General features: G+C 36.5%; 1 protein-coding gene across 2 annotated transcripts in view; it reads left to right on the forward strand.

The window, feature by feature from the left end:
• SLC4A10 (solute carrier family 4 member 10) overlaps window positions 1–24,164 on the forward strand; it is a 187,896-nt gene that overhangs the window by 97,567 nt on the left and 66,165 nt on the right. For both annotated transcript variants that reach the window (XM_042952554.1, XM_042952553.1), the window contains exons 9-13: window positions 2,390–2,536; window positions 10,821–10,921; window positions 13,994–14,168; window positions 14,718–14,851; window positions 15,245–15,490. In XM_042952554.1, the coding sequence (XP_042808488.1) occupies window positions 2,390–2,536; window positions 10,821–10,921; window positions 13,994–14,168; window positions 14,718–14,851; window positions 15,245–15,490 (803 nt within the window). The remainder of the gene's footprint in view (window positions 1–2,389; window positions 2,537–10,820; window positions 10,922–13,993; window positions 14,169–14,717; window positions 14,852–15,244; window positions 15,491–24,164) is intronic.

Here is a 24,164-nt window from a genome sequence, read left to right on the forward strand (position 1 = left end):
ACAGTGAAAGCTATCAAGAAAAAGGACAAGGTGTTAGGAACGTATTAACAGGATGTCTAATCTTGTTTGAGAGGGGATCAGGGAAGGCTTCTCTTAAATGTCAAATGTATGTTGAAATCAGAATGTTAGGTTAGCTAAACAAAGAGAAGGGACAAGAGCCCTTTAAAATAAAGCTATTGGGAAAATTGGTGATAGGAAATCAATAGTAAAGAAAGTTTTTAATTTAAAATCAAACAAATTGTGGTATCTGAGGAGTTTGAAGACAATAGGAAATCAGCTGCCCTGAATGAATTTGGACATTCATATATCTAAAGCAGGTATAAGATCATGTGATCCTTTGAAGCAATTAAAAATTTTTTTAAATATTTTTTTTAATGTTTATATTTATTTTTGAGACAAAGGGAGACAGAGCATGAGTGGGGGAGGGGCAGAGAGAGAGGGAGACACAGAATCCATGGCAGGCCCCAGGCTCTGAGCTGTCAGTACAGAGCCCCATGCGGGGCTCAAACTTGTCAACCGCAAGATCATGACCTGAGCCGAAGTTGGAGGCTCAGCCCACTGAGCCACCCAGGCACCCCAATGTTTATTTATTTTTGAAGGAGAGAGAGACAGACTGTGAGTGGGGGAAGGGCAGAGAGAGAGGGAGACACAGAATCCAAAGCAGGCTCCAGGCTCCAAGCTGTCAGTACAGAGCCCAATGCGGGGCTTGAACCCACAAACCGTGAGATCACGACCTGAGCTGGTCGGAGGCCCAACCGATTGAGCCACCCAGGCACCCCGAAACAATTTTTTTAATTAAGAGGTCAAATCAAGAAAGATTTCAAGAGAGTTGCTACTAGCAGGGAAACAGTAAAGTAGTTAAACTCTTGTTGGGATTAAGAACATTTGCAACTCTTAAATGTTTAGATTGGGTCTCATGATCATATAAAACTCTGTAGAAGAGGAGAGAGATTCTGAGCTATAAACTCAGTGGCTTATGGTAGGAAATCAGTGTTGTCAATATTTAGAAAAAATATCTTTCCCAAAATACAACTAAACCATTAATATGTTTTTGGTGTCTTCAAATTATCCTAAACCAAGACTATATGTTTATCATACCAATGATCATCTGTGAAAAGTTCTTGGTTGGAAAGTAAAGCAAAAGCCTTTGAAAATAATCATAATCTCTTCTTCAGCAGTTTAGATTGAGTATCAAACCAGAAACTAAAACAAATGTTCTAAAAGTAGAATATTTGAAAGCACAATTTCCCTGGAAATTTTAGAAAAGGTGGTCAGTGTAATATGTAACTCAGCATAAGAATAATTTAGTAACCCCAAGCCTCAAATGTCTGCTCCATTTCATATTATATGAAATACAAAAAGTATCAGAAATATTCATATTATGTTTAATATAGACTAAGTTATCCCATGTATCTTTATTTTTACTTTCTTCATTTGTTATGTTAAATATACCATTTGTCTCTGTGTTATGCTGCAGGAATAACCACCTACAATCTCAGTGGTTTAAAACAGTGAGCATTTATTTCTATCATGGCCTGTGTCTGTCCTAAGTTAGCAGAGGGGTTCTGCAGATTATCGTCGCTCAGGTACCCAGGCCCATAGAAGCTCCCCCTCACCCTGCTTTTTCTCAGTCACTACGGCAGACAAAAGACAATGCGTTAAATTACATGCAAATTGTCATAACTTCCATTTGAAATTGACATATGTGCACCTAAATGGGGTACACCTAATCCCACTATCAAAGAAGGCAAGGAATGACATCTTACCCTATGTTGAGAAGAACTGTGATGTCTGTCAATAGCATAAATGACTACCACAGCGTGCGCGTGTGCGTGTGTGTAAATGTAACTCATTTTGAATGGAAATATGCTTGTTATACTGTATAGATGATGTGATATATATTCAGAAAACACTCATTTATAACTTTATTATTATTTAAAAATTAAAACAAAATAACCTTTTAAATTAGTTTATATGTTTCAGGGTATAAGTATTGCTAAAATTTTCAATATATTCTATAAATCTTATCTCTGTTTTTAAGCAAGGGCTTCTTTCTGAAAGTTTGATTTTGCCACACAAAAATAACCTTTGCCAAGCTTGAATCCTTAATTCTAACTGAATGAGATTCCTTTCATACTCCTTTCTCTTTTTCTTACTTTTGTTTCAGAAATTTCAACATTCATTCTAGCACTCTAAGAAAAATCTCTATCTGTGTGCATTCGTAGAATAAATTATAATAGTTTAAAAACTTTTTTTAGTTAGAGCTGCCTAGTTCTTCAAATTGTTATAATCACATGTAAGATAACTGGGAAATGAAAACACTGAACACATTAAGATTTTATGATTACTTTTTATCTTTATTTATTATTTTTATCTTTTCCTCCTGTAGGTATTTCATGATGTTGCTTACAAAGCTAAAGATCGCAATGACTTGGTATCAGGAATCGATGAATTTCTAGATCAGGTTACTGTTCTTCCTCCTGGAGAATGGGATCCAAGCATTCGTATAGAGCCTCCCAAAAATGTTCCTTCCCAGGTATGTATATTTGAAAATACTCTTAAAAATCCCGTCATTTTTTTGTCTTTTAAATACATGTACTAAAAAAGTATAACTCATTGAAAAGATTCAAAATGATTTAAATTGTGTGTTATTGTGATTTTTAATAACATTTTTAATATAACATATTTTTAATAACATATATATATATATATTTGGTGTTCATTCCCTTTTGTGGCATGGAGCTCCTAAACCCCTTCAAATTTCCTAAGTGAGGAGCAAGATGTTAATGAGGTGACTTTTGGAACTCACCACAGGATGGGCTGCTGGCCACTGGAGCCAACTGTGTGATTAGAGGGTTAGAACTTTTAGTCCCACCCTCCCACCTCTAGGAAGTGGAAGGGGCTGGAGATTGCATTCAGTCACCAGTTGCCAATGTTTTAATCAATCATGCCTATGTAATGAAGCCTCCATGAAACCCCAAAAGGACAGGGAACAGAGAGCTTCCAGGTTGGTGAACATGTGGAGACTGGGGAGAGAAGCATGTCTGGAGAGGGGAAGGAAGCTCCTCACCCTTTCTCCATACCTTGCCCTGTGCATCTTTTCTACCTGGCTGTGTTCCTGAGTTATATCCTTTCATCATAAGCCAGTGATCTGTATGCAAAATGTTTCCCTGAGTTCTGTGAGCTGCTCTAGCAAATTAATTGAACCTGAGGAGAGGGTCATGGGAATCTTTGATTTATAGCCACTCAGTCAGAAGCTCAGGTGGCAACTTGGGGTGAGACAGGGGCAATCTTGCAGGTGTAAACCCTTAATAATGGAATCTGATGCTGTGTCCCATTAAATAGTGTCAGAGTTGAGCTGGATTGTAGGATACCCAGCTAGTATCTGTAGCATTGCTTGTTGGTGTGGAGAACCCCCTGGTTCAATGGGGAACACATTGGAATTGGTACCAGAACCTATATAGCACCTAAGAAGGTAGGGATATGAAGTTACAGAGTCTTAATGCTATCCAACACACTTCACTGAGAAATTTGATATATTGATGATATGCTACCAAATCAAATGGTCCCATATGCCTGGAAAGATTTTAAACCCACCTTAAAACATATTATACTGGAGGAAAATTAAAATTTTAATAAACATGTAAAATATGGTCTGAGAAAAGCCCATTGCTGTCTTTCCATATTTTGATATATTACTTTGAAATTGGTGAATATTAAGAAAATTCAGCCTGGGCTGCCTGGGTGGCTCAGTCGGTTAACCATCTGACTCTTGATTTCATCTCAGGTCATGATCTCACAGTTCCTTAGATCAAGCCCTGCATTGGGCTCTGTGCTGACAGTGCAGAGACTGCTTGGGATTCTCTCCCTCTCTCTCTGCCCTTAGCCCACTCTTTCTCTCTCTCTCTCAAAATAAATAGACTTTTTTTTTTTTAAAAAAAGGAAAGAAAATTAAGCCTCCAGCCCAGACACAACACTCCCATCACCATGGCTTCTCTGGGGTCATTGGCATTTTCCTCCTCTCTCCTCCTTTTGTGTATGGAGCTTGGTGTGGGAAACCTGATCGAAGAATTAAAGATCGAATTTTGCTGTGTGTCTAGATTTTCTTACTGCTTGTTCTTGCCATTTTATAATGTACCAAGTGGAAACTAGATAAAAATGTATACAGTAAGGCTTTCAATAATTTATATTTTTCCTAGGTGACATCATTTATCACCCTGTTGAAAAACAAAGTCATATGATCTTGTTTTCTGCCTATTCAATCCACCTTGCCACACTGAACATTTCACAGTTCAGACTTTATGAAGTCTATTAAGTAGGAATGTTTATTCTGCTGTATTTCTAGAAATTAAACTTTAATGGCACTTCAAAGCTCTTTAATGCTTTAAAGTTCTTTTTGATATCTGATAAAAGGTCAGTATCAAAATTATATAAATAACTTATAAAACTCAATATCCCAAAACAAATAATCCAATTAAAAATGGGCAGAAGGCAGGAACAGACATTTCTCCAAAGAAGACATTCTGATGGCCAATAGGCATATGAAAAGATTTTTAATATCACTCATCATCGGGAAAATGCCAGTCAAACTATGATGAGGTATCACCGCATACCTGTCAGAATAGCTAAAATTAAAAACAAGAGACAACAGATGTTGGCAAGGATGTAGAGAAAAATGAACCTCTTGCATTGTTGGTGGGAATGCTTACTGGTGCGGCACTGTGGAAAACAGTATCGAGGTTCCTTGAAAAGTTAAACATAGAGCTATTCTATGATCCAGTAGTCACTCCACTAGCTATTTACCCAGAGAATACAAAAACACTAATTCAAAGGGATACATGCACTTCTATGTTTATAGTAGCATTATTTACAATAGTCAAATTATGGAGGCAGCCCAAGTATCCATCGATAGATGAATGGATAAAGAAGAGGTGAATATAAAATGGTCTATTACTCAGCCATAGAAAAGAACGAAATCTTGCCATTTGCAACAGCATGGAACAAGCTAGAAAGTGTAATGCTAAGCAAAATATGTCAGTCAGAGAAAGACAAATACCATATGATTTCACTCATGTGAAATTTAAGAAACAAAACAAATGAGCAAAGAAAAAAAAAAGAAAGTGAGACAGACAAAGAAACAGACTCTTAACTATAGAGAACAACCTGATGGTTACCAGAGGGGTGGTGGGTGGAAGAATGGCTGAAATAGTTGATGGGGATTAAGGAGGGCCCTTGTGAAGATGGGCACCAGGTGATTAAAAACTTAAAAAAAAGTAAAAAAAAAAATATTCTTTTTGATAAGTATGTACTCTTTACTTAATGTCAAGATTTATTTAATGTTGTCTTGCATTAAATTGGAACATTTACAAGTTCCAGGTGGATCAGTATTTTTAAAAATAAAGCAATGAAAGCATTACAAAAAAAAAAGGAAATTTAAAGGCATGGCTTAATCATATCAGATAGAAAATTCCCCCTTACTGCTAATCTTATTTCTGATTGGGAAGAATTATTTTTTAACTTTTTTTTTTTTTTAATGTTTATCTTAGAGAGAGAGAGACAGAGTGCAAGTGGGGGAGGGGCAGACACACACACACACACACACACACACACACACACACACACGCAGAATCTGAAGCAGGCTCCAGGCTCTGAGCTGTCAGCACAGAGCCCAATGTGGGGCTTGAACTCACAAACTGCGAGATCATGACCTGAGCCAAAGTCAGATGCTTAACCGACTGAGCCATCCAGGCACCCCAGAATTTTTAAATTAGAATTCTTATGTTCATGTTACCTTTGTGTGGATGTATGATATAAAAATTGTAAAAATTAAAACTCCAGTGTGCATTTCACTTATTATATAATCAAGAGAGGTAAAAATAAAGACTATTATTTTGCTATTATTTGGGGTCATTTTTAAATTACAGGCCTGACTTTGTTGAGATTTGTAGCCAAATGTTTGTTAAGGCCACTCATATTGCCACGTCTGTTTCTACTGAATATGCCCCCTGCAGCCCCCACAGATGTCATCTACTCAGCCTTCCCTAGGGCTTTTGTCCCTGTGGAGTCCAACTTGCCTGACCTTACTGCTCTAGTTGACTAAGACCCAGACATAGAATGTTCTCCTGGTTAGCCAGAGGTGGGAAAAAAATCTCAATCTCACTATCGATTTACGAAATACACACTGATGTCTTATTTCTGAAGTCATTTCATAATTATTAAAGATTATTTGATTTCCTTTTCTCAACAATTACAATTTTGTGATTCTGTACCTGCAGCCACATTGTTTCAGTTGATCTACTAAAATAAAAGAAGTTGCTGAAAGTGTAATTTTTGGGGTTATAGATTGACTTATTTTTTGTACTTGTAAACATCTTTGCACTTACGATATTAGAAAAAGACAATATAATGCTTCCTGAAGTGGTAAGAAAGAAACTCTTTAATCGATTTTGTTTGGGAAAAATTCTGTGAAAATAATAATACATTTGAAAATGAGTGAGACTTGAAAAGTCACTTGTTAATACCATTTAGTTTTTTGAACATTAAGACTGAAGTCAAGCATTTTTGAAAACATCTTGCCTTTGAGAAATGATATTTTTGAGGCAAGTGGAGGACTGGGAGCTCTGTATTTTTAAAATTGTTTTTACGAGACTCTTTAAAATCAGGATTAATTACTGGACTCAGAATATTAAGAGGCAATAGTAGAAAGAACATCGAATTAAGAATCAAGGCACTTGGGGTCTGCTATGCTTCTTTACAACATTAGTATTTTTTAAATGTATGTTGTAATTGAATAATAGATACTATGAGCTGTGTTTTCTTTCACTAAATGGAGCAAGATAAATTAAAAGATATTAAGCACTCTGACAGAGCAAGATAAATTAAAAGATATTAAGCACTCTGACTTCATACTATTTAAATATTGTTTTCCTCCATGGGATAATTTCCGTGGTTTTTATGTTCTTTTGAAATGTATAAGTCATAGAATTTTTAATACTTTTTTCTCTCAGTTAAGAGAAGAAGAATTTGTCCACTTCAAGGGATAACCCTGAAAATTAGAACTTTGTGTGGGTCCTTATAATCACTCCCTGTGTATACCATAAACTTCTTTGCTTTTCTCTCACGCCAATTACCTGCTTGTTAAAACCACAACCCTGTGTGAATCCAACTCTTTAATCTGTACCTGCATTGATGCAGTTGGATGTAGCTGAAGGAAAACAGCTACACGGACTAATCTCGTTAGTTCATGACCACATACCTCAAGTGGGCCCTTAATGTTGCCGGTTCATCATCCTATCTCCCCTGGTCCAATAAGTTTCTCTAGATGACTATTTCACACCTGTTTTCTCTCCTCACATCTTCAGCACATCCTTCTGACCCTCACTTTCAGATTTGCTTCCTACTTCTCTGAGAAATGTGAAATAACTTAAAGGGAACTTCCATAGACTCCCACCACCACATCTACCTGCCTGCAGGCATCTACTCCCACATACTCTGCTTTCCTATATATTATTATTGAATTATCCAAAGTCAGCATTCTACCTTTGCATTAGACCCCATCTGTTCACACCTACTCAAAGACATTACACCAATTCTCTTTCTTTCCTATATCATCAATTCTTTTGTTCTCTATTATGTCATTATTGTTAGCATAAAACCTTACTAATTTGCAAATCTTTAAAAAAAAAACCTCTCAATACTGCTATCACCATCAGCTACTCATCCATTCCTTATTTTCCCCTCTGCAACCAAATGGCACAAGGGTTCTCTGAACTACGTGCCTCCAATTCCTCTTCTCCAATAAGACTTTTGCCCCATCACTTCACTAAAACTACATACATGAAGGTCACCGAGGATCTCTACACTGTTCAATCCCATAGTCAGTTCTTAGTCTGTATTCTATTTGCCTGCCAGTCAACAGCATTTGACAGAGTTGATGACTCCCCTTTCCCTGTACTCTCTTTGCTTGGTTCCCAAGACACCACACTCTTGGTTTTTCTCTTAGCTCACTGGTCACTCCTCAATCTCCTATGCTGGTTTCTTCTTTTTTCCCCTGATTACTTTATGTGGAGATGATACAGGGCTCAGTCTTTGCTCATCTTTTCTTTTCTACCTACACTCATTCTCTTGGTAATATCATCCATTGTTGTAGCTTTAAATCCTTTCCCAAATTTACTGTTTACCTTGACCTTGAGAGTTATTTATCAACATGCCAATGTCTCCCCTTGGATGTCTTACAGATATCTAAAACCTGACATATCCAAAGTTTGAACTGAATTGTAGATTGTCTCCTTTCTATATCTGTATTCATCTTTGCATTTATATTAGAAAAGGCAATATAATACTTCCTGAAGTATACAAGAAACTCCGATCTTTTCTCAAAGTCTGTTGCATTTGCACCTGCCTCTATTGGTAGGTCTTAACTCCATACTTATAGTTGGTCAAGCCAAAAACACTCATTTTTTAAAATTTATTCTTAGATTTCCATTCTTCCAGGAAATACTCTTGGATTTTCCTTTAATATTTATCCAGAATTACACCATTTCTCATTGTTGCTACTGCTGCCATCCTAGTTCAAGCTACGGTCATTTTTTTTTTCCTCCTAGATTATTGAAATAGTTTTTTTTTAATCACTCTCCTTGTTTCTGTCCTTGGCCCCCAACATCTGTTATCAGCACAGCAGCCAGAGTGACTCCAAGTGAGACCATGCTACTCCTTTCCTCAAAACCCTATAACATTTTCTCAATTCACTGAGAATAAAAGCCAAATACGTACAGTGGTCTACTAAATCTATACAATCTGGCTTCCCTTTATTTCTTCAAAGTAAACTCCTATGACTTTCTTCCTTGTGAACTCTTTTCCAACAATGTTGGCTTCTTTGTTCTTTGTTCTTCAAACCCTACAGCCATACCCCTGCCTTGACACTGTCTCACTTGCTGTTCTTTCTGTCTGGATATCCCCCAGTTATTCTCATGGCTTATTCTCTCAGCTCCCTTAGACTTTTCTCAAATGACACTTTCTCACTGATCCTACCTGACTGCTCTGTTTATAATTGCCACTCCTTCCTCCCTACCCACCCACCCCATACCTCAGATCCCCCTCTTAACTCTGCTCTAAATTTTCATTTTTACATAGGTTTTAATCTAACACACTGTAGAATTAATTTACTTATGTGTTTATTTGTTTATTGTTTGGGTTCCCCATTAGAAGGTGAGTTCCACAGGCCTGATTTGTCCGCTGGTGTCTTAGTGGTGGGGTTGAGTACCTGACACAAATAGGCTTTCAATAAGTATTGGTTGGTTGAATTAGTAGATTGCATAAGTTGAGTAGTCAAATATATATACACTCTTTAATTTGTTTTAAAAAAACAAAATACCTGTGTTTCTGAACAAAAAATATTTCCTGTATTTTCCTCAGAATATTCATCGGTACTGTTCATACATCTCTTTTCACACACCTTTCCCCCTTACTATAAGATGAACACTCCTTGATGAAACAGGTACTTTAGAATGGCTAATATATTTCATGGTTTATCATTTGCCTTATCAATGTATAGCTTTTTCCATTGTAAGACAATGAGACATAGCCAGTAAGGGATAATTACCCAGGAGACCAAATAATATCACTTGCTTTCTGAGATATATGGAAGCTAAGAAGCATTTCCCTGGGTGACTGTTGGGTATTTAGGGTACCGAGGCCACCGTTAAAGCCCTTTACTGTATATAATAGCTATTTATGTGTAAAGGCAGTTCCTCCATCAGCTGACAGACATCCTCTCTTTTATCTTTGAATTTTTGTTCATTGTACCTATTCATATACCTGGGAAGTTGTAAAAATATCAAGCAATGAACTTTTCTCTATTTTGTGCATTTCAAAACCTATTTTTCTCATGTTTTGAACCTGTGCCACTTTACCTAAATGTCCCATTATACATAAGATCATTTGCTAATTCACATGCTTAGACTATTTTGGAATGGCAGTGAAGTAAATATTTTAACTGCACCACTTAAAAAATTTTTATGATACTTTTCAGCCCTTTTGAACACATTGGCATCCTCTAGGATAACCAATAGGGAGGATTTTATGATTTTTAAAAATCTCTGTCACCAACAAAAGTGGGTGGAACAGGCTTGTGATAAGACAGCACTTTCATAAGCCTCAGTTAATTTGTCAATGACTGAATGGAAGTTTCCATTTGTAAGAGTCTGGGATCTCTGTGAGTCAGAAAGAACCATGTTGTAAATCATTCCTTAGGTAGGAAGATATCTGCCAGAATAACAGGGAACCACCCTTAAAAACAGCTAGCGATAATAGTTTAAGTTGATTGAACAGTTGAACTATGCCAGGCCTACAACACCACCGTAACTAGTGCCTCCTCATTCCAACCTAGCCAACCCTGGTCTCTCTTCATCCCCTTCCTTTCCTTCATTGTCTTCATAGCTGAATGTCTACCTGACATTAGAGACTTGCTTGTCTCCACTAATAGAATGCCTTTTCTCACTCACCTTTGCATTTCTAACATCCATAACAATGAATGGCACACAAGGCACCAATAAAGATTAATTGAAAGACTGAGTAACTGTCCATCACTTCATTTAATTTTCTCAACCACGCTGATAGGTATTGTTACTACCACTCGTGAATGGAGGAGGGAACTGGAGCATTAGGAGATTAGATAACTTTAATTAGAGTTCATGTAGCAAATAAGTAACAGAGCCTGGGTTCTTGGCCACTCTGCATATTGCCTCAAGGGAAAAAAATTGTTTTTGTTATTTACAACTAGCACCTGAAATTAAAAAACAAAAACAAAAAACTTCCTGCAGGAGAAGAGGAAGATTCCTGCTGTACCAAATGGAACAGCTGCTCATGGGGAAGCAGAGCCCCACGGAGGACACAGTGGACCTGAACTCCAGCGAACTGGAAGGTCAGTGAAATGTACTTGTATGGGACTTCAAAGACCAAATGATATACTGTCCTTTGTGTCAGGAATTGCTGTTTAGAGATGTAATTTTTTTATACTTTGAATACCTGTTAATAAATACCTATTTGCGTATGTATGTATTTATTTATTTATTTGAATATCTATTCCGTGAACACCTATGTAATGCCAATAAATTTGATTTCCCAGTATTTACTAATCATTTTTGTTACTATTAAACCAGCACAGTGAATACATCATTCCATTTTATCTTACCTAGTCTTTCATTTTGCTGTGCATAAAATGTGTTCACAGATTCGTAGAATGAATAAGAAAACTGTCAGTGGCCCCTTCTAAAAGGGCCTGTTGAAAGCTTCAAGTTCAGATGGAAATAAAAATAAATACCAAGAACTCAGTCTTATAGAACCTATCTCATTACATGCAAGTAGGATGTATATAATAGTATTTTTTATTTTTATGGTTGTAATTTGAAAGAGCCATATGATTTATTTTTTCTAATCACACATCTTTGAAGAGATGAAAGCTTCAATTTATTTCTCAAAATGGTTCTTTATCGTTTTTTGACAGCTTGTCTCTCTCCAAGCAATGTGTGAGCAGAAAATCAGAAAACCTTGGGAGGGTCTGTCTTCAGGGAATATGTGCACACAGCCTCCATTATAATTGAAGGCAAGGGCAAAGGCTTTGCAGGATTGGTACCCCCTTCCTCTCAAGGCCATTTCCTGGACTGCTTTCGCTGTGTCCTTTAAGCTGACTTTCGAGTTTCTGACAACTCTATGCATTTTAATTCTCCTCTGTTCTTTCCCTTTATCTATGTTTTGTCTCTGAGGAAAGGTCCTTTAATGTCTTCCTCAGCCTCCATACATAATTTGAGATGATTCAAACAATTTTTTCCTTCTCCCTTTACTGGAAGCATGGTTACTCCTTCTGTTTGCTTTCATATTTTCAAATGCTGTCTTTTTATTTTGGGTGGTTTCTCTCTCTCTCTCTCTCTCTCTCTCTCTCTCTCTCTCTCAGGTGTAACATGCCACATAGCTTAGATTTTTTTCGAAGTTCACTTTTCCTTACTGCTTCCTAAATCCTCCCAGGTCACCAATATCCGGTATCTTCGCTTCTCCAGAGTTCTTCCACAGATTCTGTTGCTGACATGACTTGAAGTATCCATTACTCATCTGCTCTCCGAGAGTTGCTGGTGTACATCTGGGCTGCTCTTGCACTGTTCTCTGCAATGACCTCCCACTTCCGGATTTAGATTTTTGCTGCTAAAAGCACGTTTATTACACAGTAATATCATAGCTATTGACACTATTTTATGCCCTAATAAGTAATTAATTAGAAAACAGTGGTCTAACAGAAAGTGCTATCAAACCTACAAATATTAACTACTAAGTAATAGTTCGTAACCACCTCAAAATATTTTGGGGATTAGGTGGGATGTAAATGATAAATGAATAAATAAATACTGGATTAAATCTATTTTGAATTGTGACTTTGATAAGTTAACAAATCACTCAGAAATGATCCTCCCCAAATAAAAAAATATGCACATGTTTATCAAACGCACGCAGGGGACTCTAAGATGATCTTTGTGTGTATGAGTTTCATGGGTTCTCTGTAAGCTTCTTTGAGTTTAAATGTCCTGTTTTTCAATTGCAATTTCATCCTTCTCACTTTCTCCTAGTCCACATCCCTCTGATGGAAGCAATCACCAGGAAAACATAAGGAGTCTCTCACTTATGTAATAGTGAGATAGTTACTAACAGGTTACTATTGTGTCTATGTCAGTCAGATCAGGGTGATTACAAGTAAGAGTCAAAATTTTCAGTTATTCTGAAGATACACTTTTTTCAAGGCAAACCAGAATTAGCGTCTCAAGAGAACAATAATTTTTGAGGCAGTTCTTAGATTGTCTGTGAACATTTCTACCTAGAAAATAAATAAAAATTTAATATTTTTGCATAATCCAAATATATCTAGCATACTGGCAGTAGATTGGAACATAATGGTTTTTTTTAACCTTCGTGTAGGAACTTAATCATAGTGTTATTCATTTTAATATGACATCTTTATTCCATGGAGCACAAAGAGCTTTCAGTAGCCAAGTGTTAAATCCATATATTATTATTAAATATTCAAAGAATGAGAATACCTGTTCATTAATATTCTCATTCCTAGTAGATTAAAAATATTTTAGACCTCACATTTTAGGGAGCATTTCACAATTTACTCCTATTCTTCTCCCCCCCACCCCCCAAATCCTCTTTCAAGTGTTTTGGTGTGGTTTTTGGATATATTTAGAATAAGTGAATTTATACTAAGTAAGGCCATTATTGTCTTGTGAATGATAGATGTTGGGATATGTTTAGACAATAATGGATCAAAATTACATTTGTCTGGGTTGGTTATTATAAGGTCCCCTTCTTAATTTCCTAAAAATGAAAACAACTATGGAATCTATCTGTCTTTACTAGGTATTACTGTCATCCATAAGGCCATTTAGATGCCTGCTTGAAACAATACGTGGTGAGGAATATTTTGGCAGAGAAAGTAGGTAACTGGAGCCATGGTTAAACACTACTTCTTCTCTCTAGGGTAATGTTCACCGTTGCAGAACGCAAAAGCCAACTTATCCTCCCAAACTTCACTTTCTGCTATGCTAAATGAAATGTAAACAATTAGAAAATACTGCCAACGACTGAGGGTAGTAGGCCTGAATTTAGAAGGGGTAGATTGATATAGAAATGGCACGGAGATTAGAGTGATCCTTAAATCTCATTATTTGAATTTTGATTGAAGGACAGCTCTGCACCTTGTTTGAGAGAACACGGGGTTTTCTGGTTACTGGCATAATATTTAGTTAGGGATTGAAGAGACACAGTGGTACAAAGCCATCTCTGTAGATCATGCTAATACAATGTAGCAGGTTAAAATGGGTCTCATCTCCGCTGATGGAAAACGTATACTGTGACCTGGCAAAAAGGAAATGAGGATTTTGCTTTGTGGGTGTGTGTTTTTATATTTGGATTTCACTCTTGTGTTTCCCTCCTCCCCCCATCTTAGGATTTTTGGGGGACTTATTTTAGATATCAAAAGAAAAGCTCCATACTTCTGGAGTGACTTCAGAGATGCTTTCAGCCTGCAGTGCTTAGCATCTTTTCTATTTCTCTACTGCGCGTGTATGTCTCCAGTCATCACGTTTGGAGGACTGCTGGGAGAAGCAACGGAAGGTCGTATAGTATGTATTATGCTTTCCCTGGAATTTTAAAACCTAATCAGTTTTTAGGAATGATAGTTAGATAAGTCAACATTTAGTTTTGGATTCCTTTATAACTGGTAATCTGGAAGTGGAATGTCTCAGAACTGTTAATTCTTAGTCTTACACAAGGTTCTGCTCTCATCCCTGACCCCGCCCCAACCCCAGTCCTTGTCTGGCTTTGGCTCCCATTCTCACAAGGAGAGAGAGATGGACATGAGGAATCCATTTCCCACTTACACAGCCCACGCTTCTGTCCTGACACTGACCGCGAATACATGTAAACTTTTAATAGTCTAAAGAAAAGCAAGATGAGGAATGTGAAGAGAACACATCCCCATTCAGTACCATTCATATTCTCCTGACTGCTTGTCCCTTTTCTTATTCCCTTACTCCACATCCTGCCCAAGGTCACTAGGTTTTTCATAGCAAATGAAAAAGAGTATCCTCATGTATTTTAAACATGTACTTCCTAGGTATAATGGTTGCCTGTGTAGCTTAGGTAATGGAATTATTTATATCTCTACACAGAGTGCAATCGAATCTCTCTTTGGAGCATCTATGACTGGGATAGCCTATTCGCTCTTTGGTGGACAGCCTCTTACCATATTGGGCAGTACAGGACCAGTTTTGGTGTTTGAAAAGATTTTGTTTAAATTTTGCAAGTAAGTGTTAAATACTTTTGGCCCTTCCTCCCTTTCTCCACCGTATTTATACTTCTCCCAACATCATGTCTGGGGTCTGCTGGGAGAGGTGGACGTAATGGATTTGATTCAGTTTGCCATTTTTGTCTCTCCATGGAAATAAAGGAAAAGTAAAATGTGTGTGCGATTTGCTATGTAAAATTTATAAAAAATGATATTCTGTTCTAAGCATGAGAAACCTCTTTTAGTTTTGTCCTCTTAGATGTCCCCTTTCGACAAACGTTTTGAGTTTAGAAAATCATGGGATGTGAAGGTTATTTGCTTTCACTTCCTGAATTAGACTTATTCCCATCTATTTAAAATGGTGGCGAGCTGTTAAATGACCTTATTTCCGCTGTTCTTTCCTCCTCCTAGAGAATATGGGCTGTCGTACCTGTCTTTAAGAGCTAGTATTGGACTTTGGACGGCAACCCTTTGTATCATACTTGTGGCGACCGATGCAAGCTCCCTCGTCTGCTACATCACCCGGTTCACTGAAGAAGCTTTCGCCTCTCTTATTTGCATCATCTTCATCTATGAGGCCCTAGAGAAGTTGTTTGAACTCAGTGAAGCATATCCAATCAACATGCATAATGATTTGGAACTGCTGACCCAATACTCGTAAGTAACGTTTCCCCTAGTGGCCATGGGGCTTGTCTTTTTACAAATTGCTATTGTTTAAAAAAAAAAAAATAGGATGAACTTCCATTGCAGATCAAGTGTCTTACATTGATTCAGGATCTAAATCCCTGATCAGACTCTCAGGGGGGAATAGGATTTTAAAAGCCACCTCATCAGCTACTCATCTGATACTTGAGTTCTCATTATAAAAACAAAAGTAAAACTCACCGAATTGAAATGTGATTTTGCTTTTTAGAATGCACAATATTAATGGTGGAGGTGCTCAGGCTTTGCCAGTTGAAGGTGATGTTAACAGTTCAGGATTAAAGATGGGACTGTACCTATTGTACTTTCCAGTTTTAGTATGCCAGCAGTTTGGAATTTCTCTACTACTGTGTTTGTGGAGTACACAAACATTACATTATTCCTTTCTTTGATTTAATTTTAGGATTTTTTTTTGTTGCATTTGTATGTACATTTTTGTACGGCAAATATTTGAACCGATATGTTCTTTACAAGGCCGTTATAACCTCTCCATGAATCACCAATGGTCTTCTTATAAACTGCTTAGATATGGCCCCAAATCCTTTGAAGATTTATTATCTTTATTTACCATTGACATACATCAGAATTGTTGAAATTAGGCCAAAATAGTATCATGTTCTGATTTTGTTAAGAATGATGTAATGATACAGTGTTCAAAATAGAATGATTTTTAGTACTTCAAAGTTTTCCTGGTCTTTCTACCTCTGTCTCAGATAAGAAAAATTAGAGTGGAAATGTAAAGTAACTTTCCCAATAAAAGCAAATAGCAAGGGTGTTGTGAACAGGATCCAGAAGCAGATGAAGGAGGTGTCAGGGACACTCAGGAAGCAGGCAAATGGGAAGAATAGCTTGATCAGAATGAAGGATAACATGGATACGTGCCCTTTTGTTTCTCTTTAGAGAACAGTGTCACCCAATTTGGATCTCCTTGCTGGGATGTATGTTCTCTGTTTGAATCTTCAAACCTATTACATGCCAGGCACTATGCTAGGTACTAGGGATGTATAATTATCTCTGCCTGGATTTTCACACTTATTACATGCCAAGTGCTATGCTATAGACATGAATAATACATCCTGTCCTCAGTGAACTTCCAGTTTAATAGGGGATACAGACAAACAGGCAACACAATGAAAGAAGTACTGTGTTAAGAGATTGGTGCAGAATGCAATGGTACCACATTAGAAGAATACCCAACCCAGATTTGGGGTTCATGGAAGACTTCTTGGAGGAAGTAACATAGAAGACCAGAACATCAGAAGACCTGAACCTGGGTGGCTCAGTCAGTTAAGGGTCCAACTCTTGATCTCAGCTCAAGTCTGGATCTCAGAGTCATGAGCTTAAGCCCCGCATTGGGATCCATGCTGGATGTGGAGCCTACTTAGAAAAAAAAAAAAAAAAAAAAAAAAAAAAAGAAGACGACGAAGAAGAAGACCAAAATACCAGTAGGAGTTAGGAAGGTGCTGAGGAAGGGGGCAGGAGAGTAGTCCAGATGGAAGGAATGGTGCAGGTCTGGACGTAAGAAATGCATGGATGCTTTGAAATATTTGTTGAAAGTCAAATAGATAGTGGTAAAACAAGAAGCTGGATCCAGGTTTTATGGTTTTGATGTAATTTTCAAATTACATCAGCACACTGATGAATACAAATAAGCTCTCCTAAAGACAAAATATAGCCCAAGTAAAACAGGTAAAAGCAGAACTATTCCATGTGCAGTTGTGGGGAGGTGCCAGCTGTCCACCCACCCTTCCATTTGTTCCTGAACCTTCAGTGGCAGCATCAAAGTACCTCAGACTGAGGAATACCATTGAAAATCTCCAGGTGTAAAAAGGGAAAAGATCAGAGAAGCAAAGACTGTGCCCTGGATAATGGTCATAGCTTGAAGATAGAAGAATGGGAGCATGCAAGCAATAGGTAAAAAGTAAGAAGAATCAGAAAAAGAAACAAAAAACAAACAAACATGGATGGTGTCAGGTTGTAAAAGGCATGGGACAAAGCTGGGTCAAGAAGTCTTTAGAGGACAGTGGTGTAGAGATCAAACAGGATGAGGGAGAGAGATCATTGTTAACGTAAGAAACAGCACTGGGTGGGGAGGGGGGCAGGACTACAAGCTAGTTTGCAAAAAATGAAGATGAGAGTAGGCGGTAAAGAAAGGGAGAAAGTATGCAGAGGCCGATTTGGTCAAAGAAAGTGAAAAACAGTGCCTGCTGGAGAGGGCAGCGAGATCCTGAGAATGGTAATTTGTGACAGAAAAGAGCTATGTGTGTTTGAAAATGAAGACAGAGAGGCAGAGGAAAGAGAGAGATTAGAGATGATGGTAAGGGAGTGGGTAAACATGGGATTTCAACCTCCCCAAAAGTGATGAGATCAAGACAAATTGTGGGGTTCAGTAAGACAAATGCTCAGAGGATAATTTGAAAGCAAAAATAGCTTTGTTTGCCCATGATTCCTGCTTTTCATGGCAATCAGGAGGAGAGTTGCATGGGTCCTGACTTTCTTAATGTTTCCATCTCCGCTTTTCTAAAAAAGGATCCCCATGAGTTTAGGTTCAAGTGATGCTTTATGACAGTGTACACATCTAAAACCTAATTATGTGAAGGCTGAGCAGAAATGTGTGCTAATCACTGTTTTCCATTGCCCATGTGCCCTTCTCAGCCATAATAAGGAAGGCAGCAGAGATGGAAAGATGGGTTCATCCTGCTGGGTGGTGAGGTGAAATGGTTGGAGACTGGTAGTCTCCCTGGGAAATGTGCCGACCAGACATCTTTACTGAACCATCTTCACTTTGATGTTCACACCATGATTCCCTGGCTCTCAGTACCACTCACAGTGTGTGCATGAATCTGATCAGGTATTGCTATTACCTGGTCTTGGAGAAGCAAAACAAATATTTCGCCATGTGTATGATGAATATATTTATTAGTGTACTTTCGGTCATGTGCATTTAAAAAAGGTAAAGAAAAGTATTGCTAACAATAATGGCTAATGCACAGTGTAATATCATGCTTGTGCCCAAAGCATTTTCTGTTTCGTGAGCTCCATATGATACTTGTGGTTTTCTTGTTCTTGCCACCATGACCTTTTCACACTAATCAGTCTGTAAGTGTCATCATGCTCATGGTCACCTAAAATTTTCTCCTGATGTTTGCCGGCCTCATGCTTTCACAGTTTTTATAAGAAAAATTCTTCAAAAAATGTCATAGCTAGGATGCAGCATATCTGAGATTGCAATCTTTGCAAAATTAATATGCCCGTGCTTTCACATAGTTGGTTTAGGTGTAAGATATTGAAAAAGGCATCATATTTAGGGTGTGAGTTTCAGATATTCTTTATACTTGGGCCTCCTGTATTCAGATTTTCCTAAACCCATGATTTTACCAATGAAATAACAAAATGTCTTTGATTTTTTAAAGACTTTCCTAGTTCCTTTGGCATCCTAACCTTATAATGTGGTAATATGTAGACCTTGTATTTGAAGCTATAAGTTTCTTTTCATTGTGCCAAGAGCAAGTGTCAAGATAATCAATTTAGTTTCAAGAATATATACATTATACCAGATGATCAAGCTGAATATGTCAAGTTAGCAATAAGTAATGAGTTTGTGGGAATAACTTTTTCTAGGTTGCTTTGATTTTAAGAAACAGCAAAAATAGAATAAAGCATTCTGCTATGTAAGATGAAATATTCCTTCAACATATAGTAATAATCTAAAGCTTTCAAAGATGGCTAGCTAAAGAAAGATTGGGGTGATATGAATTCTTTGCAGTTGGTTGGGTCAAAGCAGAGACCAGGGTCTGTTACTTTAGTTTTCAATATACTAGCAGACTAGAGTTAAATAATATCAACAATTACCAAGCCATTTGGAGGACTGATTTTACTATTAGGTTCTTGAAAGGTTTTTTTTTTGTTTGTTTTGTTTTGTTTTGTTTTGTTTTGTTTTTTCCTATCTTTGTTGTTTTTATCCAACTCTCAGCCCTCCACATAACCCAGGGCTGTTCTGGATAAATGTTATTTATTGACCGACCTTATACTCATAGAAGGGTATTATTTTTCTCATCTCCTCAACTAGAGTTGAGCCTCTTTTCAGATAGAAAACATGTAATAATTGTATCCCTCCAGTCTCAGCATAATACTGTAACTATAGTAAGTGATACTTAATACATATTGATTAACTGAATGTGTTGTAAAATAATTGATGTCACCTGGCCAAGCTTGTTTGGCAAGTAAAGACAAGTGTACTCTTTTACAGTATCTTTAACCTGACTCTTAAAAATTTCAACAGGAAGTTTTGAATAAACTTGAGATGTTACGAGAGTCTTAATGTACTTAAATATGTACAAATCTGGATCCATAAAACTAGTTCTGACTGAAGATTTAGACAGGGTGCCAATATGGTGTAGAAGTCATCTGGAAGAATGAGAGGCAGGATTGCAAACTATAGCAGAGATTCAAAAGTTGCTCTGAGATTCAGGGGAAAAGAAGATGAAAGGGTAGTTCTCATAGCTCAATGACCTTATAGTACTCACTCATCAAAAAATAAAGAATAAAACTCAGATTTAGAGAAACCCCTGTGTTTCAACTTTTTAAATCAGATTTTTACTGCATATACACTTGAAAAATTTATCCAGATTTCTTGCAAAATAAATTTGTAATTATATTCTATGTATTTATTTGTGTAATGTACGTGTAGCTCCACCAGGTTAATCTCTGTAATGCTACGTCCATGACTATTAGACACCCCTTTGAGCCCATTGTCCTAGCAAAGTGCTTGGCACGTGCATAAAATGAGCATGTTCATATTTTTACATTTCTGGAAATGCCCCTTACAACTGACATTAAGCAAGTAGATTATCTGCCATTTTAGAATCTAATAAATATAATAGTAGGCACTCAATAAATGATTATTCAATAAATACACTTCTGGCAACCCATCTCATTCTTGATTTTTAATCCAAACCCTTGATATCTTTGCTTTCCCTTTTGCTCTGAATTAAATTCTTATTTCAATGATAAAGTCTTATCTCCACTAGCAATAATATCCAATATAACTTTATTATTTGCCTGTTTTATCCTCATTGTTCCTAATGGATTATGAGCCTATGTGTACAAGATTAGAATCTCTTCGTCTTTCTACCTCTAGAGGCCAAGGGGGTTGGTAGATATGAGTAAACCTTTCTTAACTGTCTTGCAATAATGTTACTTCTCAGATGCACCTTTAGCTACTATTTTCCTTCTCTGTAACTATAGATTTACAGACATTATATAGAATTATCTTTCATGCTTTGTTGTTAAATAGCTATGAAAGGGCAGAAATTTACATAAGCATCCAAGATTAGAGGGAGAGTGATAAGCAAAAATTGGTGGTTTCTTCTCTAAGATGCATTGCATGGCCACAATTCATCATTTCACTTTGTTGAGATATGATGACCATTCTCAGGTTTACAGTCTTTGAAGTACTGACCTCATTTCTCTTCACTTCCTGAATTGACCTAGATTTAAGGGTATATTCTGAAATATTTAAAGTGGAATATAATGATGTTTCAATTTATATTAAAATATCTCAGCACAGACACTGTGGTAACATGTGTATGTAGGTTAACTTATAGCCATAGGTAGCTGGTATTTCAGTCAGGAGTCCAAACTCCAGGAGTAGTCAGCTAACATTAAAGCAGAGAGGCTAAATACCAGAAAAGGTTATCACAAGCCTGTGAGTCACATTTCAGTCAACACTATGGCTTTGCTGAATATCGGAAATAGATTTTCATTGGTGAAAGTACTGACTTGTTAATCAGTGTAAGGAACTGTACTGGTAAGATTAAAAGTAATCATTTTGAACTAAATTAAAATGAAAACAGCTTATAAAAATTTGTGGGATGCAATAAAAGCAGTGCTTAGATGGAGATTTATAGCATTGAATGCATAGGTTAAAAAAGAAATTAAGCTTCAACCTTAGAAAACTAGAAAAAGAAAAGCAAATTAATTTAAAAATTAGCAAAAGAAAAGAAATAATAAAAAAGCAGAAAGCAATGAAATTAAAAATGGGAAATCACACTGGGTGTTGTAAGGAAACCAATTTGACAATAAATTTCATATTAAAAAAATAAAATAAACATTAAAAATTTTTTTAAAAAAGGGAAATCAACAGAGAAAAAAAATCAGAGGACCAAAGTCTTGTTCTTTGAAAAGATCAATAAAATTGATAAGCCTCTCATCAGGGTAACTAAGAAAAAAAAAAAAAAGAGTATACAAATTGCTAATATCAGAAATGAAAACAGGGACATCACTGAAGATGCCATGGGAACTAAAAAGAATATAAAGTAATACTATGAACATCTGTATGCCCACAAATTTGATAATCTACATAAAATGGACCAATTCCTTGAAAGAGAAAATCTGCCAAAACTCACACAAGAAATAGATAATCTAAATAGGCCTGTATCTATTAAGGAAATTGAATCAATAATTAATAACCTTCCAAAAAAGAAAGCACCAGGCTCGTTGAATTCTACCAAACATTTAAAGAAACTATTATGCCAACTTTCTACAATCTCTTTCAGAGGATAGAAACCATGAGAATATTCCCTAACTCATTCTATAAGGCTAGCTTACCCTAATATCAACACCAGACAAAGATATAAGAAAGGGAAACTACAGACCAATAGCTCTTATGACCAAATATGCAAAAATCCTCAATAAAATACTAGCAAATCAACTCCAACAATGTTTAAAAAATTACACACCACAACCAAGTGGGATTTATTTCAAGTATGCAAGGCTGGTTCAACATTCCAAAATCAATTAATACAAGGCATTCCATCAATAGGCTAAAGATGATAAATTACATGATCGTATCAATAAAAGCACTAAAAGCATTTGACAAAATCCAACACCCATTCATGATAAAACTCTCAGTAAATTAGGAATAGAGGGGAACTTCCTCAACATGATAAATAATACAGAAAAACCTTAAGGTAACATACTTCATGGTGAGAAACTAGGAAGTTTTCCCCCTGAGATCAGGAATATGTTAAGAATGTCCCTCTCACCACTCCTTTTCAACATCATACTGGAAGTTCTGGCAAAAGTAATAAGACAAGACAAGAAAATGAAAGGTATACAGATTGAAAAGAAAGAAAGAAAGCCGTCTTTGTTTATAAATGACATGATTGTTTATATAGAAAATCTGGAAGAATCGACAAAACACTCCTAGAGGCAATAAGTGATTATAGCAAGGCTTCAGAACACAAGGTTGATGTACAAAAGTCAATCACTTTCCTATATACTAGCAAGGAACAAATGGAATTTAAAATTAAAAACACAATACCATTTACATTAGCACTCCAAAAAAAATAGTTAGATATAAATCTAACACAATTTGTACAACATTTATATGAGGAAAACAACAAAACTCTGATGAAACAAATAAAAGAAAAACTAAATAAATGGAGAGATAGTACATGATCATTGACAGGAAAACTCAATATTGTCAAGGTGTCATTTCTTCCCAATTTGATCTATAGATGCAACACAATCCCAAGTAGAACCCCAGAAAGTTATTCTATGGACATCAACAAACTGATTCTAGAGTTTATATGGAAAGGCAAAAGACTCAGAATAGCCAACACAGTAATGAAGGGGAACAAAGTTGGAGGATATGGCACTACCTGACTTCAACACTTACTATAAAGCTAAGTAATCCAGACAGTTGTGAGGTATTGACAAAAGAATGGACAAATAGACCAATGGAACAGAATAGAGAGCCCAGAAATATACCCCATAAATATAGTCAACTAATCTTTGACAAAGAAGCAAAAACAAATACAATGGAGCAAAGCTAGTCTTTCAACTAATGGTGCTGGAACAGCTAAAAATCCACATGCAAAAAAAAAAAAAAAAAAGATGAATCTAGACACAGACTGTATACTCTTCACAAAAATTAACTCAAAATGGATCATATCCCTAAATGTAAAATGCAAAATTATAAAAATCGTAGAATATAATGTAGGAGAAAATCTAGATGGCCTTGGGTTTAGCTATGACTAAAGCTATGACTCTTCACATACAACACCAAAGGTATGATTCATGAAAGAAAAAATTAAAGATGGACCTTATTAAAATTAAAATTTTCTGCTTGGCGAAAGATAATGTCAAGAGATTGAAAAGACAAGCCACAGACTGGGAGAATATATTTGCAAAAGACATGTCTAGTAAAGACCTGTTATCTAAAACCTACAAAGAACTTGTAAAACTTAACATTAATAAAACAGGATTTTTAGGACAGTAAAACTACTCTGTATGATACCATAATGGTGGATACATCTTATTGTAAATGTCTCCAATCCCATGGAATGTCCAACACCAAGAGTGAATCCTAACGTGAACTGTAGACTTTCAATCATAATGGTATGTTAATTTGGTTAATCAATTACAGCAAATGTTCCACTCTGGTTGATAACAGGGGAAGTGATAAATGCATTCAGGTAGGGGGTATATGGTATATATATCTTCTGCTCAATATTGCTGCGAACCTAATACTCTAAAAATAAAGTCTTTTTAAAAGTTAAATCTGTCAAGTGAATCATATAGCCTCAACTCCTGGAGATGGCACATGAGGCTTAATTCCTAACTG

This window comes from Panthera leo, chromosome C1 (genome assembly GCF_018350215.1).
Source record: "Panthera leo isolate Ple1 chromosome C1, P.leo_Ple1_pat1.1, whole genome shotgun sequence".
Lineage (NCBI taxonomy): Eukaryota > Metazoa > Chordata > Mammalia > Carnivora > Felidae > Panthera > Panthera leo.